At 43.8% G+C, this 20,700-nt stretch overlaps 1 protein-coding gene across 4 annotated transcripts in view; it reads left to right on the top strand.

The window, feature by feature from the left end:
• Positions 1-20,700, top strand: part of ESRP1 (epithelial splicing regulatory protein 1) — a 33,358-nt gene continuing 12,658 nt past the window's right edge. For 2 of the 4 annotated variants that reach the window (XM_080580608.1, XM_080580609.1), the window contains exons 1-12: positions 3-559; positions 790-918; positions 1,745-1,858; positions 4,371-4,485; positions 11,998-12,096; positions 12,201-12,255; positions 14,017-14,127; positions 14,214-14,346; positions 14,435-14,477; positions 15,824-16,125; positions 17,698-17,916; positions 19,736-19,934. In XM_080580608.1, the coding sequence (XP_080436734.1) occupies positions 428-559; positions 790-918; positions 1,745-1,858; positions 4,371-4,485; positions 11,998-12,096; positions 12,201-12,255; positions 14,017-14,127; positions 14,214-14,346; positions 14,435-14,477; positions 15,824-16,125; positions 17,698-17,916; positions 19,736-19,934 (1,651 nt within the window). In that variant the 5' untranslated portion in view covers positions 3-427. Of the gene's footprint in view, positions 560-789; positions 919-1,744; positions 1,859-4,370; positions 4,486-11,997; positions 12,097-12,200; positions 12,256-14,016; positions 14,128-14,213; positions 14,347-14,434; positions 14,478-15,823; positions 16,126-17,697; positions 17,917-19,735; positions 19,935-20,700 lie in introns of all 4 variants that reach the window. The other 2 variants (XM_080580610.1, XM_080580611.1) reach the window with 2 other exon arrangements.

A 20,700-nucleotide genomic window follows, 5' to 3' on the forward strand; every position in this document is an offset into this window, starting at 1 on the left:
GGCCCCGCCCGCCATGGGCGCTGCCCGCCCGGCCGCCACGTCCCGGGGCGGGCGGCGCCAGGTGAGCGCTCCCCGTACCTGCGCCACGTGGGGGGCGGGCAGGTAGCGCCGCGGCCCCAAACTTGCAAAAAGCCCGCAGCCATTTGCCAGCTTCCCAGGGGTGCAGCCGGCGTGGGAGCGGCGGCCTCCCGCCCCCGGGGAGAAAACAACAAAATATATATATATATATATATATCTAACAAGGATAATAAAGGGGGGAGGGAAGGAAAGGGGTTGCCCGTGCGCCTCCCCTGCGCCAGGGCTGCAGGTGGGGGATCTGCCGCTTGGGTCCTGCTTGGAAGCGACCTGAAGAGGGAAAGTTTCTGGCCTCTTCTCTTCCCCCTTTCTCTCTTTTTTTCCCCCCCCTTTCCACTTGCCTGGCGGCACCATGACGGCGTCTCCCGACTACCTGGTGATCCTCTTTGTGACCACGGCGGGCACCAACGGGGCCAGGCTGGGCTCGGATGAGCGGGAGCTGCTCCAGCTCCTGTGGAAAGTGGTCGACCTGAGGACTAAGGAGGTATTTTCCCCCGAGGGAGGAGGAGGAGGAGGAGGAGGAGGAGGGAGCATCCCGAGCTGCTTCTGCTGCTCCCCTTGCCCCTGCTGGGCTGGGTGCCCCAGGAGCTGGAGGGGCTGGCTGTGGGTGCCCCAGGCTTGGAGCAGGTCGTGGTGGAGGGCAGGGCTGTGGGGCTGCAGGTGGGGGAGCTCATGGCCGGGTGCTGACTCGCCCCTCTTCTGCTTTCCCTGGAGCTGGGGCACCCGCACGACGTGCTGGTCAGGCCCGACCACCCGGAGCTGACTGCCGAGTGCCAGGAGGTCACCAAGGTGGACGTGGAGAGCCTGGCGCTGGCTCCGCCGCTGGAGCAGGCGTTGAGACAGGTGACACCCCGTAACCAGCAGCTGGGGGCTGGAGTCTCTTGGTGGGAGGTGGAAGCCACCTTAGCATCCGTTTGCCCTCCTTCCCCACCCACTATTGGGGCAGCAGAGCCTGGCACGGGCACCAGAGTCACACGTGGGCCAGGCAGCCTGGTCTGTGTCGGCCTTTGTGGGGTTTTCTCTCTTGCCTTGTGCTCTTTCACCTTGGGAGGTGGGCTTGAACCCTGAGAGGAAGATGAAGGTTAGGCATTGCCCTGCTCTCATCTCCTGCCCTGCTGGGCTCTGAATTGCAGCTGTGGCTGGGTCCTCCTCAGTGTAGGAGGAAGCCAAATGGAGGTGCCCCTCAAAAAAGCTGGGTTTATGGTGACTTATCTCTTCTGGAAAGAAGGAGACAGCATAGGAACCCCTAAATAAACAGGGAGGTGTGTGTGGCTCTCATTGAGGGCAGGGCTGAAAGTCTTTCTCCCTTCCAACATGCTCTGTCTGTGAGGTTTTTCTGCCCAGGTGCTCCCCCACCTCTCTGCAAACAGCTTTACGTCTCCTTGCAGAGCTCTTGCAAGTGAAAAAAGAATTATTTTTGTGGTGTGGGCTGTGTGTATGGCCACATCGTGGTAGAAGGGGAAAAGGGGCAATTTCCCTATGAAGTTAATTACCATGAGAGTAATCATGTGCTTAGCTAGTAAGAAACAAATATACAAAAGGCTTGCTCAAAAAGAAATTCCAGCCCTATGATCCTGCTGACCAGGTTTAATACTGCCAATTGATGACACTTCCTCCTGCAGCAACTCTGATCTCTTACATGCATGTCTTTTGTTGTTCCTGCTTTCAGTTTAACCAGTCCGTGAGCAATGAGCTGAACATTGGTGTAGGTACTTCCTTCTGTTTCTGTACTGATGGGCAGTTGCACATTAGACAGGTTCTGCATCCTGAAGCTTCCAAAAAGGTATGTAGCAGTTGACTGAAGTTCAACTCTTGGTGTGCTCTGTATATTTTTCTTGCGAAACTGATCAACTTTTCTTTAAAATGCACAGTATGAGGGGACCTCCACAGGTCTGTAATCATCAGTCATATACTCACCAGACTACGAGCCTGTCCATGTGGACGGCATAGGCTACGTCTAATGCCTGTGCTGCCCTGAGAGAGGCTTTTAGAAGTGAAATCAGAAGAATAACTGTGAATTAAGTGTTTGAGAAAGGAGCAATGCGCTGAGAGGTTACTCTAAGTCTGGCACTCGTACTGCTGTGTGAGCTACAATGGGTTTAAAAATGGAAATTTGGAAATGTTGCCAAATAGTTCATGATTAAGGTGGCTGACTGCCTTTTGAAATTTTACATTCACCTTTAGCAGCTTTCGGTCTCTGTGCATTCAGTTGACTCTGCGAGGGCGGTGCTTGTATGTGTAAGGAGCTGAGCAGTGGTATGAGGCAGGCTGAGAGTGATGACTAGTCCCATAGTCTAGAGATTTCTATAACTTCAGAGTTGCCAAATTGCTAACAGTGTTACGAGATCCTGCCTAATTTTCATTAGTGATAGGGTTGCAGCAGTATGCTGAGTCTTCAGGCCTGAATTAACTGCCTCAATATTAATAAAATCTTGTTTTGTGGTTTGCTATGAACATGCGTTGCTCAGTAGCAGAGCTGTTCTGGTATCCCCACCGGCTACTGATCTCTGCACCTATCATTTTGCTGCTTGGCCTTTGAAGGAGCAGTGCTGCAAGTCTGTGCTGTTACAAAACTGATATTGGATGTTTGTTTCCTAATACTTGTTGGTGCCGTAAGTATTTACACCTTTAAAGCTTGAGCAGAGAAGCCATGAGCATGATTCATAATGAACAGACCTGTGTATGTGTAACTTTGTGTTAGAGTATAACGTGGCTGGGAGAAAAGAGGCTTTTAACAAACTTTGTCACTTAAAATGGGTATTTGTTTTTATACAGTTGTGTTTTTTTTCTGTGCAGCTGATGTAGGTAAAAGAAGGGAGTACCCCTACAATTATTCTTATTTAAGTTCATTTGGTGCCAGTGACGGGGATCCTTTTTTTTCTGTATGTATCTTCAGTCTCAGTGACAGGAATCAAATTGTCATCAAAATCTTCTGTTGCTGTTTTGTTACAAATTATTCATCTGAAATTTGCTCAGTGCTGCCTATAGATCAAGTAAATCAGATGCTTATGAGACCTGTAGTAGTTTTCTGGTAAATACCAAATGCTGAGGTTGGTGGCATGTATATCATGAAAATCCAGGTGTATTCAAAAGCCTTGTGATTTCTGCCTGTCTTTGTTTTAAGACGCCCAGTCTCAACCAGCCTAGTAGCTCGTGGTGTTCAGACAGTAAATTGGTATCAACTGTTTCAAGTGAAACTCAGTTAAGTACAGAACTCGGTCTCTCATGGAAGCAGAAAAATAGCCGTGCTAAAACTAGAGCAGGAAATCTTGGCAAGCACGCCTGCATTTTCATAAGTTTGTCTTTAAAGGATGTCGTTTGCCTAATGCACCTGTCTATATGCTAAGATAAGCTCTGCTGTTTTCAAAGCAGAACTTGTTACAGAGCCTAAACTTCTTTCTTCTGGCTTTTTAAGCGTACATCCACATATGCTGTCATTCTGTTACAAAGCCAAGATGCTAACTAGCCATTCCAGACAGAAAGTAAGGGCTTTCTGTGACTTAGAGGCGCTGCAGGCAGCCAAGTAGAACACAAGCACTGAGGCTGTGAGGAAGTCTGGAGGAGAGGGGGGGGATTGTGTTAGTTGAAATAACTTCCCTGCTTCTTCTCTTCCTCATCCTGAAACAAATGAACAAAATAAAGCATGTGATAGATGTCGTTGTGGGGCAAAAAGGGTTTTATTGACACTTTCAATGGCCTTGCTCCTGGCTTTGTGCACTGCAATTAAAGCAGTTACCAAGCGTAGGCTGATAACCTCTACACCATATCAAACCTTCGTCTGCTCCATTTTTTTTTTTAAGGGAATAAATATTTGAAGTGTGACTGTTCTCTGAAAACTCAGCCTTGTCTGCAAACCAAGACATCTTCTGCTAGTCTTGCAAAATTTGCTTGGCTCTATAAACTGAACCGAGTGCCCTCTGGCTTTTTACAGTAAAAGCTGGAACCAGGAATTGATGATAAATGTTGCAATAGCACGCGTTTGCTCTCCTACGTATATATTGGATTTGAGGCACTGGTAATAACAGCAAACTCTTCTCTGGCAGTGAAAAAGCACATTTTTTTCTTAAATCACAGAGAGGAAGTTGCTTAAGCAAAAAAATAAAATAAATCGATAAACATACTTTGAGGAGCTATATGAGCTTCTCTGCAGCAAAGGTGTTTTGGTTTGATATTTTGTTGTCTTTTTATTTTTTCCCCCCTACCCATTATAAGGAAATAGTTGGAAAGTTTAGTATGTAAAGACAAAGTAGAAGATGCTTGCCCCAGCTGACAGTAGCTACCTTGTCCTTTTACAGAATATCTTGCTGCCTGAATGCTTCTACTCCTTTTTTGACTTGCGGAAAGAGTTCAAGAAGTGTTGCCCTGGCTCACCTGATATTAGCAAGCTTGATGTTGCGGCCATGACAGAATGTATCCTTTTGACAACGACGGTGTCAGCTACTGTTACGGCTTTGGCTGAATTTTAGGACAAAGATGTGTGAGTAATGCTTGCAACACATGTTTAGAGGTGGTATAACTTTAATGAGTGACTCGGCGCTGTACAGAGCTTTCTCACAAAGATAAAAACGTATGAGGGTGCGTGATGCCATGGGGGAAAATCCTGTTTCTTCTTGATTTCTGTATGCTTTCTTTACTACCTTTATAGTTGTCCTTTAAACTTCACAGCTAAATGTAACTGACATACTTATTCAAATCCTTGATGTGAATCCTGAGTTTAAAGTTGTGAGCTTGCTCGCTGCATCGGTTAATTAAATTTTTAGGTTTTTTAGGTAAGAGTAAATGTTGGGAGACCTCTTCATCTTAATTGTTAGGAGGGGGAGTGGTTACTCTTGATGTGAACGGGTAGTTAGCCTTTAATTCAGGAGCGAACCAAGGGCAGGGAGGGATGCTGCTGGTGCACGTGGTGTCCAGCCTCAGAGCTGTGGAAATTGCGTGCTACACCTAGCAACACAAGGCTGTGCTGGCAGTGAGATGCAGTCTGCATCGTGTTTCTGTTCTCAGTCTAAAACTACATTTGGAGTATTCTGAAGTAATCCATAACCTAGCCCTGCCTCAGCTCGGTTTTGTTGGTGTGCTGTGTACAATTCCCAGAGCTGAAGCTGGTGCTGTAAGTGAGCTGGCTCTGCCCTTCTCCCTGCTGGCAGCCCCCCTCCTGCTGCAGGCTCCAGTCCTCATCTCAGACTTGCTCTCAGGAATGGAAAACTCTCGACTTCCCTGGTGACCTATTGAAATAATGACCACAAAAGCAAGAAGAGATAAAGGATCTTGAGAATTTTAAGTTGCTATTAATAACTTCTTTGACTAGCTTATTGCACCTGTAGAGTGATTGCCAGTAAGAACTGGTGTTTTTCAGACTCAAAATTGCATGACATCTGAATCCTACTAGCCTTCCTCTGTAGGACCAGCATCACCAGGGTTTTGTACCTGTAGTGAGAGGGGCATAAAATATCTATGTGAGTGTGTTCTGTTAGTTTGTGGCTTTATTTTTTTGTGCATGTGTTTAATTATAAGGTTGAATGTTGGAGGCTGTCTGCTCTGCTTTGCCATCTGCAAATTAAGATGCACGTCTTCTAGCAACGGGGCAGAAATCACTTTTTTTTCCCCCTACTATCTGAAGCAAAGTGGTATATTTAAGTGGAAGAGTATGGACTTTTATCTTGCTTTTTCTACATAAGTGTTTGCATAGTCTAGAAACCAGATGATGGAGGCTTCTTAAATTGTTAAAAGCTTAATACATTGCTTGGGGATGCTCTGACAGAAAACACGAGCTGGAGAAATTAAAGGCAGTGAGCTACTTCAGCTGTTTCGGAGAGATGTCTTCACTCTCTCCCTGTGTGAGTGTCTGGCATGTATCCTGCTGCTGTGGAAACACTTCTGTGACCACAGACACCCGAAGGGTCACTAGTCAGTTAAGGTACGATGACTGACTGTGCACTCCCTGTGTGCTGGGAGAGGGGAGCAGACCCCACTGCCAGTACCATCTGGGTGCTGGTTGCCAACTGCAGGAAGTTTTTCCTCCAAGGTCCTGGAGGTTTGGATGGTCTGAGTGGTCTCAGCTTGAGTCTGAATTCTAGGTCCGATACGCTTCTCTTCAGGTGTGTGTATAAGTTTATTCTGTTTTTATCTTCGTGGTTTGTCTTGTTTTGTAACTGCTGATGCATTATTTGTAAACTTGCTCTGTTTATGCAACATGACTGGAATCAACTGTCTCTACCCCACACTGTTTGGGAGTATTTGCAGGGGTTTGGGAAAAGAAGGGTGCAGAGCCAAAAGAGTAAAATACTTGTTTTCCTTTTATTGCCCAATATGATAATTTTCTTTCCCCTCACCTTGCTGAAGTGTACCAATTTACACACCTCCTGACACCGAGGAGATTAACTTAATTGCACCTGGAGAGTCTGTACGTGCGTGTAATGCTTGCGATAAAAGTTTTTGTTGAAGCAGGTGATTAAGTCTGAGGATTAGTCCAAACAACTTTGTGCCTAGTGGTTTTTTTCCCCTCAAGTGAGACAGCTGCCTTCTTTCTAAGACAGTTAGGTAGCAAAGAGAAGGCTGATGGGAAAGTATCATATCTGAGGTGGGGATGGGGAGGGTGGATGGAGAAAAGGAGGTGGATGGATGAAGAAAATAAAAACTGATGGACTAGGTTGAAAGGAAGCTGCAGGTTAGTGCCAGAACCTGACCAATCTCTTGTTACTCTCGCAGGAAGCGAGTTGCAGCTCTTCCGCCCCATAGTTAGAGGGGCTGCACGATAAGACTGCTTTGTAGCCTGCAGAGTGCGCTGGGCCAGGTTTGTTAGCGTTTGGTTTAGGGGTTGAGCACAGAGCAGAGATGCAGAAGATCTGCGTTCACAAATTGGTGGGAGCAGAAGAATGAGTTTGGGCAAGTCCCTTCACGTGCTTGTATCTCTGACCCAGGCAGAAGACGGTTGTGATCAATGGGAGGAAACGTGTCTGATGTGAAAGAGTTATGGGAAAGCTGACCATTGGTATGCGGTCACTTAAATCGTTAGCAGGCTTTCAGATGCTTTTATTTTGGTTGGTAGTATTTGATTAAACAACAAATTACAGGCTAGTGGAGAATGTGCTCTATGGTTCCCAGCAATCAGAGGGAATAATTTCCTGCTGCAGTCATTCAGGAGGCATATTCCGGGGTGTCAAACACTGGGTAGTTGGTGCTTGGCTGTATGCTTAGTGCTTGCCTTCTTTGCATGATCTTGAAAAGGAACACAGAGACATTAAACTGAATAACCTGCTGACTTATTTTTCCTTTAAAAATTTTTTTGGGGACTTAATCCTTCAGCAAATTACTTGTGTATACTTAATTTGTGTGTACTTAATTGTGTATAGCAATGAAACCATTCTAAATCTTAAGAGTTCAGGTGAAAACTTTACGTTGTGCCCCCTGCTCCCAAAGGAAGTGTGAATTCCGTGTCCAAATGGCCACTGATTTCTTTTAATGCAAGGTAAGGCAGTCTTTAAAATGCCATCGAATTTGGGAGACTGAGGAAGAACTGAGATGAGTTTAACTGCTGTCTCTGCTACAACCTTAAGGTCTCCCAACAGGTTTTTGGTGCAGGAGACAGTCTTGTGGCAGACAGTCTTCTGCTGCTCTTACACAACACTGACTAAAGCAGGACGATTATGAGAAATTTTGAGTAACAAAAAACTTGGGAGAAACGATCGTGTTCTGGCAAAGAAAAGAACTTGGTGCTGTTGAAATCTCTCTAAGCGTGTGTAAGGATACAAAAGAAGCAGGGCTGTTCTTGCACCTTCTGTACCTCCCATACTTGCTGCACTTCTTGATTTGCAAAGCTTGCTGAGCCAGTTTTCACTGCTGTGAGTGCCTCCAGGGTGGAGTGAACAAAGCTTGCATGACTGTTCGTAACTCGGTCTGCAGAAGACTCATCCTTTGCCTCAAGATTGGGCGTGCAGAAGTCATTAAATGGCAAATAGCTATTGCTTCCTCCAGTGTATGGTTTGCTCCACTTGCTTCTGAACTGGGATTGTGGGGATAGCTCCTTACCAGCAGTACCGGCTGGGTGTTGTCAGTAGAAACACAGCAGGGCTTCAGAGCAGTCTGCTTAATGCTCTGGATAAGATCTGGGCACTATAATACTGAAACTTGTTTTTTGACCTGGATGTTTTGAAAACCACAGTGTAGAGCACAGCTAAAACCAACAGTACTTAGCCCTGGCTATGAAAAGCCCATTAATGGGTATTACCTGCGAATCTTGTGCATTGCTATTTGTATATCCTGTGGTAGCACCCAGGAACCAGGTAATATCAGATTACTTTAATCAAAACAGTATTTAAAAAGATTTAAGTCTCCTCAAGCAGAAGATTACAGTCAGAATAAAGGGGGAAAAGCACCGGTGCAGAACATAACTGTAACAGTAGTTCATGTCATCTCGGCTAAGTGAGCTTTAGTTGTAATTTTGCCATGGCTAAGAAAGGAGTTGAGACCCTGGAAGAGACAGCATGAAGGGAGAAGGCTTGGAGGACACTTGGAGTAGGCGAAGCTACAGCAGAATCAGGGGAAATGGTTTAAAACGTCTCCCACACTATGCAGACAAGCCTGACACAGGATGTGCCACCCCTCAGTGTGTTGAGTGTTACAGAGAGGCGGTACCACAGCTGCATGGCAAGATTAGGAAAATCCTTGTTCCCTATCCTGTCTTGGTTTTTGAGTACATCTTTTGCCCTCTGTCCTTTTCACTTGGATTGCGTGTACCTGTTATTGCCTATAGTAGCTTTAGACAGGCAAGTCCATTTTTCTAATGCTTTAGATGTGAGCTTAGATTTATCCACTGAATTCAGCAGTTGTGTTTTTGCTAATTGCCTAGGATGGACAAGCTTTAAATATCAGTGTATGCATGTGTGGTCTCGTATACCTTCATAGAACAAGTGGTAGCTCTTTTTTAAAGGCTATTCCACTAACAGCTTTTTTTTAAGCATCCTTTATTTCCAGTGCCTCAGACCAGAGGTCCATCTGCCTGTGGACAGACATGTTTATTAAAATGCAGGTTTTCACTTAGTTGATGCTGTTATAAACGTGCTCCTTCACATGTGCAGAAAGTAATCAGTTTTATTCTCCAATCTTGCCTAAAAGCCTTGCTTCTAGCTAATCACAGGCAGAGGTGTGAGCAATTTCTCTCTCCTCTCACTCCTACTAATGTTGATGAATTTCTCCCTCCCCTCCCACTGTGTTTATATTAATCTGGAAGGTTTTTTGCACAACTGTCTCCCTGCTTCTGAACACCCAGCAGCAATTTCTGTAGGCATTGGGGCATTTTTAGAAACTACCTCCTGTTCAATATTTTCAATGAAAAGTTATCCGAGGAAAATATAAACAGGGAGGAGGAATTTGTTGTTCTTCCCTTGTGCAATGGCCTCGCTTCAGTGTCCTCCTCTTTCACACTGCTGCGTTCCCATCTTCTGCAGCTGATTGCTGGTAGGGATCTTTGGCTCTGCAAACGGGAAGTATTAAAGTGTCTCCTCGTTGTGACAGCACGGTCTAACAGCCAGGCTATTGCATGTGTGTACACGTACACATGTCCCTTGTCCCAGTGGCTGTTGAAACTACTGCCTGATTTCTCTTCCTCTCTGACATTGGAAAAATGCCACAATTCACAATTTCTAGAATAATCATTAAAAAAAAAAAAAAAGATCAGACAAGACCAGATTTCTAATTCCTGCGTTTTCAGCAACTTCTCCTTCCTCACAAGGGTGGCAGAGGCTCTGCACGAGCACAGCACGGGGCTGCCAGGTGCTGCAAGGGGACGGTGTCAGGCGAAGGAAGAGAAGCGCTCCTCTGTTTTGATACGTGAGGTGCCCAGAAACATCTGCGTGCTGCTGATTAGACACTGCGAGAGGGATGAAGGCAGTCTGTTTGTGGATTATTTTTCTCTTCAGCACTCCCCACGCACACCAGCTTTCCCCAGGCAGCTGTGGGGGGAGACAAGCTTAGGTGTATGGCTTAGGAAGAGAGTGCAATGAAAATGTTCCTTGCTGCCATGATTACTGGCGATAGTCTCTTAAACCATGTTGTGGGGTTGTTTCATGTGGCTTGTTTAGGATTTTTAGCTTGGTTTTAAGAAAGCCATTTACTGTTTTTACTAGTTTACTCCAAAGGTGCTGGGAAGGGAAGGTGATGGCAATGGCTGGCAGACGGTATTCAGTGGAGCAGTTGGCAGGACAGATCACTGGTTTACCGGTGTTTGGTTTTTTAAATATAAGTCACTTCTTACAAGAACATTTGAAGCTGATTGAGCACAATTCTCTTGCCTTCCATACTCAGTGCATGCTTAAAACCAGCAAAGTCTCAAAATCAAATTAGTCTCAAAATTTTAGTGCTGCATCTTTCCTTTCCCTGCTGTGGAAGAAGAGTTTGGTTCAGTTAAAATTATTTTTTAAATTGTTCTGAGCATTAACTGATGGCTCGTCCTGAGATTTAAAAATATAAATAAAAATCAGTGTTGTCAGAAGGATTTGCAGTCATCCCACAAGTAATGGGAAGACGATGACACTTTTACCCTCACCCCTGAGATGATGCACTGGATTTGGTGTGCATTGTCTCTTTCTAGCAGAAGCTGTTCCTCTGCTGTTTGTCCCTCATGTAGGCATCTGCCAGCTCAAATGGGTTCAACTCTAGATGTGGAAAACCTTTTGAGGAGCGTTGCCATCTAGGTGTTCAAAAGTTGTTCTTCAGTCCAAAATGCAGAACTTTCTGAACATTTGAAATGCATCTTGTGTAGTTTTGTGGAAACGTGGGTGAATAACTGGTGCGTTTGTCTGTTTCGAATGCCTTGCATTGCTGTACAGCCATGCCAAGATAGGTCTCGTTGTTTAGGAAACACGTACATTTTTTGCTCTGATATCATGTTGTGCAGGGATAAGGCACAAAAATAAAATGAGTCCCACTTTAAACTGCATTGTGGCTGACTTCTTGTTTTGTTTGTTTCTTAGACATTCTCTCTTCAAAGAAGGAGATGAGGATGGAAAAGACCATTGGAAAAGCCAATACAAATTGGCTTCATAAATGGAGTTAAAAGCATTCTTACTGTTCTGCAGTTTGGTGCTACGGGGAGGGGCAAATACAAGAGGAAAATGGGGAGGGAGATACCTTAGTGAACTTTAAAAAATTTGTGAAAAAATGATACTTGTAACTTAAATCAGTCTCCCTCAAGCACAGATTTGTATCTGGTCAGTCTACAGACTGAGACAACATTTTCTGCTCTGTGTTGACAGGAGAGCTTTTCCTTGCTGTCATCTTCCAACACCCTTCAGATCAGAAAATATGTGGGCTGTGGGACTCTGCATTGTCTCTTGGATTTTCACAGTGATGAACTCTAAACCTGATTCTCCTAATGCTGCATGAGAGCACAAAGCTCAGGTTGTACCTTCTAACAGGCAAGATTTAGACCAGGTGCTGCTTGTGAATTTTAGCAAAGTGGTAAGATAGCTACTCTACTTTGGGATTTACCTGTTTAGAAAATGTGTGGCATATCCTCTTATTTTTAGTTTGTAGTTGATGGTTTGGTTCTCCTCCTTCCCCAGATCTTCCTCTAGAGATTAAAGATCTTAATTAAAGAGGACAGGACTCCAGTCTCTCCTGCATGCAGGATTGTTTCTGTCTTATGCTCATGCATTTTGTATGTCTGAATTAAATATGTATGTCCGTATTATGGGGTCTCATGTCCCCAGACGCTTTCTGGAGTGACCTCACACTCCTGCAGGTGGCAGTAGTTAGAGGCTAAGGCAGCAGCTAACCCGGAGCAGCTGATGCATCTCGGCAGGAAAATGGATTAAATCTTCCCCTGAGAAGCGGCTTACCATTAAGGATAACATGAAAGCTCGTTGCTCTAGTAGGAGACCAATTAGAAATCTATCCAGTGATGATTGACTTAACTCCAGCATAAAGATTTAAATCTTGACAAGAACAGTTCAGCGCTTCCCTATGGAGCCTCTCAAGTTGAAGATATGGGGAACATTATTTTCACACTAATATCTGAACCATACAGTAAGTGACTGTGATGAACTACTCTTCTACGTTGCTTGTTTGTTTTTTGTCTGCCTGTCTTGTATGCTGAGGAAAAAGGAAATAACTTGTACTGTGTTTCATAGATCACAAGTTTTCAGATCCAGAAAGAGTGAACTACAAATTTGAAAGTGGGCCTTGGTATGTATCATCTTGCTCTTCTTTTCTTTTTTTTTTCTAAAGGCACTGCTTAGATAAACTGTACTTCTGCAAATAGATGTTGCCATTATTTTTATTTATCTTGCCACTGCTGTGGAAGTAAATTAGATGTTTTAAGTGGGGAAAAAGGGTAGAAAACTGCATCAGATGCAGGACTGAAGCCTAGCAAGGAAACTGTAGCCTGCTAGGTGCTGTTAGTTCTGGGTTCTCCTAATAAGTGTATATAATGGATGTTGAGTGGGCTCTTCTGTGAACAAAGAACTTCTGCATTTTTGCAGAAGTAACCGTTTTAGTATTAACTCTTAAGCTTTTCCTTCAGTTTGTTTCACAGTGAATATACATCATGATGATTTTTTTTCTTGCAAAGGAAAGATGCATTTCCATAAAGATACAGTGCCAAACAAAAGGCTGCTACCAGTAAATTGCTTGAGCTATGATGATTGTCTTCTTCCCAAACATGTTTTAAACATAAAGCTTCATCTATGCTTGATGACTTCTTAAAATGTAATCTTGCTTTTCCATGGATGAATACAGATTTTTCCTCGCTTTACTTAGTCCTTTCTTGCACAAGCACTTACTTCCCTCTTCCAGATTAATGAACTTTCATAATGGTAGATGATATTGGCAAGAGATGATTCTGAGTGAAAAGAGGCAAGAAAAAAAATGCAACAGTAGTGGCAGAAAGTATTCAGTGAGATTAGTTCAGGCAGCTATTTGTTTTAGCATTGTTCTAAGATTTTTCCCATTTCGATAATGAAATGTTGTGATGAGGTAAAAGATTCCCATCTCATTTGTGATAATAAGTGGAATTTGATGGGTTTTGTTTCAACTGTTTTAATAGAGGTATGTCATCAGGGAAGATAACACTGTCTTATTTGCACAGGCACATGCACCAGTTGCTTATTTTATTAAGGCAAAGTATTAAAGTATACGACTGGGATAGGGAGGAGCAGTTCTGGACAGATTCCTATAGGAAAGGCCACCTGAGAACTGAAAACACAACCAAAACCATGACCCTCCTACAGCAGGGCAAAGCACAGCCCCTGTATGAGGGGAGGCAGCTGCTTAATCAATCCCATGGTCTCTGTGCAACAACCTGGCCTTCCAATAGCCATAAAAGCAGCCGTGGGTAGCTGTTGTCAGTGTTTTGTTCTTCATGGCGTTTTTAACATGCAGGAGAACAAAAGAGACGGTGGTAATGACCAATTAAATCTGGCTCTCTGTGGCTGAGCCATTCCCATGCTAAGCAGTTGACGTAGCCTGTAGCTATATTAGTCTCCAGTAGCGCAGTAATGGCCTCAACATGAAACATTCAGGCTAGACTCCTTGGGTGAAGTAAAATCTGAAACAAATCTGGTCTTAGCTTGTGACTGGCCCTTGCATGCTGTCGCAGCTCTGCTTCAATTTCTACTTACCTGAGGTGAGAAGAGCAAGTATTTCATTGCAGTGCAGTAACCCTGTTCACACAACAGGGAAGCACAGAACATTGGTATGTCAGGAGGGGAGAGCAAAGTGGGAGCGTGCTCAAGAAGAGGAGAGCTCAAGGGGCAAATGTGGTGCAGAGCAGGGTAAAGCTGGGAAAGGGGCAGCTCAGCAGAGCTTGCCATTTGCTGTGACTTTGGTTGTGGGTCTCAGGAAGCCCTGGCAGTACCTTCCCCCTTGCCTAGCAGAGGGGGAGCATGGGCAGAAGCTTGTCACAGAAGTGTGGGTGACAAGCATTGTTTCCTCTTTTGGTGCCTGCAGCAGCAAGATGGAACTTGTGGACGACAATGCTGTCATTCGAGCAAGAGGACTACCTTGGCAGTCGTCTGACCAGGACATAGCGAGGTTCTTCAAAGGCTTAAACATTGCCAAGTTAGTAGCAAAGAACTTATCTCTGCCTCTAGTGCTTCTGCTGTGCCAGTCACAGAGTTTTTATCTCTCTGACTTAAATCTTTTAGGGGAGGTGCTGCACTCTGCCTCAACGCCCAGGGTCGGAGGAACGGGGAGGCTCTTGTGAGGTTTGTAAGTGAAGAGCATAGAGACCTAGCGCTGCAGAGACACAAGCATCACATGGGAAATCGATACATTGAGGTGTGTGACACTGGCCTTGAGGTCCTCTTCTCAACAGGAGTGCAAATTGCATGTCAGTCACGTGTTCTCTTTTCTTCCCTTTCATTAGGTATACAAGGCAACAGGTGAAGACTTCCTTAAAATTGCAGGAGGTAATTTTTAGGGGATGAGAAGGGGAGGGTTTGTTCCATCATTATCTGTAACTAACTTGGGGTTCTAAACGGCTCCTCTTGGATGCGGTCTTTCATTTTTCTTTCCGTGAACGAGTAGGTAACTGGTGGGTGATAATTAGGTAGTCTGCAGGCAGTCCAAGCTGTTCCATGACTTCTGTCCACCTTTGTTTCTTCCACCATTTCCTCACCATTTCATGGGAATTTCATTCCTCACCATTTTCAAGCAGCCTATTAAGTAAGGATTTGATCAGACAAGGTGATCTCACTTATGAACAAAATTCATAAGGTAATCCTCCCTAAATGAGGGGACCTAAATGTTATTGATTGGAAAAACTGCTCAGGTTGTTTTTCTCTGCAAAACAATGCTGTTGCTGTGGAGACTTGCACATAAAAGCAAACAGATATCACAGTGTAAATAACAAGGGATTTATGGAACTGATTTTTCTTTAAATGAAATCTTCGATTCTGACTAAAGGGGGAAATTTAGATGAAATACTTTATTTTAAGGGGACTATTCCCAAACCTTGAATTGAAAGACCACAAAACTTGTTCTACTAATCTTCCCACAGACTACCACTCTTCCTTTATGACTGCAAGCATACAGAATTTGAGTTAAGATCCAATAAGCTGTTATGTACCTACAATACTGGCTTAAAATCCTTCTTGGTTCCTAACATAAATTTGTTCTGGGGGTTGTAGATGACTAACTGAACGTCTAAAGTTAAGGTTTTGGAGTGGGAGAGGCTATTAGGTTGTTGAATAGATGGCTAACTGATAGGTTTGGTAATAGTTGCACCATTCAAAGTAAAAACACTGCTTGTTAATGCTGGAAAAAATGTAGGTCTGACGCTATCAGACTTGTTTTGTGTATCAGCTTGGCAAAATAAGCTAGCTGTAAGTGAAAGGACTGTGCTAAGGTGCAAAATTGGTTAGCAGGTAGATCTGGATAGGGTAGTGTAGGCTTATAACTATGAGCATAATGGTCTTCTAAAGATGCTGGAAGTATAATTGTCAGACTTTGACAGTTTCCTCAGGATAGGATGAAATTCCTGAGCTGTCTTCAACATGCCCTTCTAGCTTTCTTTCTGAGCATAATGGTCTGGGAACTTGATTGCTATATATTGTGGCTTCAAAGCATGCCAAAAGTATAAGTTAAAAAGGTGAGGTGAACAGTAGTGGAGACAGTACTCAGGCAGAAAGGATTCTGCTCAGAAATGGTCTTAAAATGGTCTTAGGAGGGGGAGGAGAAGTTAGCTATGCCAAACTTGCTTGGGGTTTTATGTGGCTGCCTAAATTTGAGTGCTTCTGTACTTCTTTTGCTAAAGGCACTTCCAATGAGGTTGCACAGTTCTTATCGAAAGAAAACCAAGTGATTGTCAGGATGCGAGGCCTTCCTTTCAATGTGACAACGGAAGAAGTGCTGACGTTCTTTGGCCAGCACTGCCCTGTAACAGGAGGGAAGGAGGGAGTCCTATTCGTCACATACCCTGACAGCCGGCCAACGGGGGATGCCTTTGTGTTGTTTGCTTGCGAGGAATATGCGCAGAATGCACTGAAAAAGCATAAGGACTTGCTGGGAAAAAGGTACATTGAACTCTTCAGGAGCACTGCAGCAGAAGTTCAGCAGGTGGGTGGAAAGCTTGCAAACGTGCTTCTTGCAGTCCAGGTTCCTGTATTGGCATTAAGTAGTGTCAGCAAGTACTGATTGGCCATGACTGAAAGTTTTTCTTCTTTTGAAAAGAAAAACTTTTCTTTTCTTCTTTTTTTTTTTTGACAACTGTTGCTGGAAAGAGTACTGTCCAAACTACTGTAAGGTTTTGCTCCCTCTGCATGTAGGATCTTAAGGTATGTGGATGTTCTTAATCACACACGCGCATGCAAAATATGCATACATAAGTGTGTATAAAAGAATCTTTGAATTTTTTGTCTTCTGATATTCTTGCAAACAGTAGTTATAGATAATAACAGTATCTGTAGTGTAAAGTAGTAGACCAACATACATTTTCTGTGAATTCCACTGAATTCACTGATTAGCTCTATTCAAGAGGAGTGCTAGCAACAAATCTGATCTAAAAGGCATCCTTAGTCACTGACACGGAAAACAGAGCCTTTTTATCTAGTTGGCTTCTTCAGAGCAGCATATCAGAAGAGCCTTACAAAGTGCCTCTAATGATAGTTGTCAGCCATCTTCTGACAGCACTGGTTACCTAGCAGAGGATGGTAAAACTTAGCGGAACTGGGCTTGAGAAGTAACCCCTCTTGCATGAGCTTGATAGAGCGTTGATTGCAGGTACGCTGTCAAGGGAATGAATTAGGACTGAGAGGACTATGTATCTGTGTCTCCAAAGACCTGTAGAGCTTGGGCTGATGTCACTAACTTCTACACACGATTCTAGAAGGTCCTGTCCATGATGCAAGTTATGGCCTACCATAGCCATTTCACTGTAACCAAGCAACAGCACAGCTCTTTCCCTCAAATATGCAGAGATTTTGGTGCCTCATTTGAAGGGTGACAGTAAGTGAGAAAACATAGCTGCAACTTGCTACTCTTGTTGCATTTTCATCAAGTGATCCCGTAACTTCTTTGTTTAGCAAAAACATCTGACACCTGTGTAATTTAATATTGATATTGTTCAGAGATGGTTAAAGGAAAGTGATTAAATAGCTGGTAAACTCTTGACTGGGTGGGGTTTTTACTGTTAAGACTACCAAAATCTCAGAGCATGACTGCCTTATTTCTAATACTGTGACTCAGTGACACCACCCATGTTACATGATGTACTATTGCATGTCAAGGCTGTTTGGTAGTGAAGTATGTTTCTAGTCCATAGGCTCTCCTAATACTTAGTAGAGGAGCCATTTTTTTCAGTAGAAATGGCCCCATGACTATGCAGACAGTAGGATATTTTCATGACAAAATGCTGTAGAAATACAGGTTTCACGTTCTAGATCTTCTGAGAGTTGCATTATGGTTCAAGTGACTTTTTTTTTGGAAAAATATATCAATTTATTTTGGAGAATTTAAAGACTTTCTGCGAAGTGTCTGAATTCTAAGCATTGCTGCTGTGGTTTAAGCCCAGAAACTAGCTCACTGTTTTTTTTCTGAAATGCTGCCCAGACTGAAAATGATGTAACATCAATCCTATGAATTGAAAAATAAGTAAGGAAGCTTTCTGTAACCTCCTTCTGTTTTGCGCAGGTGCTGAACAGGTACTCTTCCACGCCTCTCATTCCTCTCCCAACGCCTCCTATTCTTCCAGTATTACCTCAGCAGTTCGTGCCTCCCACTAATGTCAGAGACTGCATACGTTTGCGTGGCCTTCCCTATGCTGCCACTATTGAGGATATCCTGGAGTTCTTGGGGGAGTTCTCTACAGATATTCGGACCCATGGCGTCCACATGGTACTGAATCACCAGGTTGGTAGGCGCCACGTTGCTGGGCACTCTGTGCCAGCTGCATGTATGTGTTACAGGCTCCTCCTGATGATATCATCACCAGTAGGGAAGCACCTTTGGGATTGACACTAATGACATGAATTGGCCTCCAGCGCTCCTCTAAAAATGTACTGATAATAGATGGGCTTACTGGAACCACACTATAACAGCTGCTGCATCTGCTGTAGAGTGGTCTCTGTCGCTGAGACCCATGTGCCTAAAGCTAAGCCACAATCTCTAGAGGTGTTCCTATAGCACCAGCTGTCATCCTGCGCTGCTTGCACTGAAGAGTCCTGCTCAACAGCTTTAATAATTCCTCTTATGTGAGGCATATCTTCAAAAAAAAAAAGTGCGGTCATCATTAACTCACAAAGGAGCGTTTTGCCCCTGCTTTGCTGAACGATATGCCTCAGGTGTATTTGAGGCCATATGACTGCAGCCTTTTTGAGATGGAAGGATTTCCTATGGCACAAGTCTAAATCTACAGCTGAAGTTTCAAGTCTCCTGAACTGTGGTGCTACTTCCCTTGAATGGCTATGGCTAAGCATGTGGATTAGTGGCTCACTGACATGTGTAGATAGTTTCATCTTTGCCATTGTTTCCTGGAGGTAGTTTCTACCAAAACCTTTCAGACAAAGGCACATGTTGTGACCTCCTTGTTTATCTGCATAGTTTTGTGACTTTAAGGGGAGGAGAGGGCAGCTCCTCATTCTCTGTGGAGATGATTTGAGTGGCTCTGCTGATTACTGTGGTGTAAAAATGTTTTTTCTAAAACTGTTTTGAGTGATGCTAAGCCTATGTTGCAGCTGCAAACTAGTTCCTTTTTCCAGAGTAAAGCTGCTGTGCTTGAGGAACGTGGGAAGAGAGAAGGGACTAGAGTTTCTGCAGCACCTCTCTAAAGATTTCTGTGTCTGTGAGGACCTGACCTAGCCATAGCCGAGCCAGGGCTGAAAAATGATGAGGAATGTGCAGGTCTGGGAGAGACAAATAAAACGATGCAGATGTTAAAGCACAAGTAATGGTTCATGCTAGCGTCAGCCCTCGTCAGCAGTAATGAAAGAACCCGAAGGAAGCGTGTGTGTGTGTAGTCCTGAGAGCTATCAGCCATCCCTGCCCAAAGCTGTCACCTTTCTTTTAGGTACTGCTTTGCCCAGCTATTTGACTTTTATCTCTTTGAATATTTTCGCTACTCCCACCATTCCTGTTTCCAACCCTCTAATCATAAACAAGTGTGTAAAGGATGGTGCTATGGTTTTCTTCCCTCAGAAACTAGAAGAACTGGCTCAGAACTTAACTTAGAGCTGGTTTCAGATCTCTACCTCCAGTTTTGGCTACTTCAAGCCAACAGCTTTATGTGGCTAAAGTGACTCTTCCTAGTTCTGTATCCCACCCACTTACAACTGTATACAAGGATCTAATTTTTCTTCTTTGCATGCTCACACCAAGCCTATCTACATGATTAGCCTTTGGCTAGTGACATTTTAAAATATTCCAGCCCATATTGGCATTAACAAAATAAAAAGGCTTTTGACTGTATTTCTTTTCTCAGTTAAGTTAGCACAAGTTGGAAGGATGCCCATGAGATGCAACAGGTAGATTATGACTCCCCAGCAATAGTGGGGAAACTTCAGGGAGAGTTTAAACATGCTGATAGTTGCAAGAGTCTGTAGGGATGACTGGCTGCGCTTTACTTTGGAGATAAATATTTTCATGGCTGAAGATTGTTTTTAACAGCACAAGTCATTATTGTGCTGCTACTTTGTGGGAGCTCCAGAAACACTTCTGTTTGTCTTGTTTGTAGGGACGTCCGTCGGGAGATGCTTTCATTCAGATGAAATCTGCAGACCGAGCTTTTCTGGCTGCACAGAAGTGTCACAAGAAGACTATGAAGGATAGATACGTTGAAGTCTTTCAATGTTCTGCTGAGGAGATGAACTTTGTATTAATGGGGGGCACTTTAAATCGAAATGGCTTGTCCCCACCACCATGTAAGTTACCATGTAAGTTTTGCATGGGTTTTGCCAATACTCTACGCTGTGTGCGGGTAGGTGCTGGATCTGCTTTCTTGACTCTGATTCTGGTTCTTGGAAAGGAGTCTCAGATGGGGCTGGTAAAATAAGGCCTTTTCATGATAAATCAGCAGCTTGAAGTCATTATTTTTCCCTTTGGTTGTGAATTATTATGACTGAAATACTACTTTCAAATTCCTCTTGCTTTTCTAATGGCAAACTTCCCCTCCCCTTCTTGAAACTGAACTTGGCCAAGGTGAGCAATGACTTTGAAAAGTAATTTGACTGCCTAAGGCTTAAAGAGCAGTTTCCCACTTAAAACTGATTTGTATGTACACTTTTCATCATGGTGAACGTGTCAAATAAGTCCTTCCACTTTCACTCCCCAAACTTAATTCATGAAACCATTGGAAATGCTCTCCTTTGGAACTTAACCTCAAATGGTCTACCTATTGAACCACTACTGGCTGAACTCTTCCTTTTTGTTGTTTGTGCAAGACCGAATTGCCTCTGTGGGAGTAAAATACACATCCCTTTGGCCTCAGAGAACTGCAGAAACTGTATTTCATGTGCAATAATGCTCCTCAGAGCTGTTAGGATGAGCATGGACTTCTAGACAAATGTTTGGGGAAGATGCTTTAAGAGCTTAAGGGCTGACTTAGTAAACATGCACGCTTGTATAAATCTGAGCCTATGGGAAAAATAATACTTTGCTTCCAAGATAATAAATGGTAAGGCAGTAGAGTAGGAGCTTTCT

This window comes from Anser brachyrhynchus (assembly GCF_964034855.1).
Source record: "Anser brachyrhynchus genome assembly, chromosome: 2".
In the NCBI taxonomy this organism is placed as follows: domain Eukaryota; kingdom Metazoa; phylum Chordata; class Aves; order Anseriformes; family Anatidae; genus Anser; species Anser brachyrhynchus.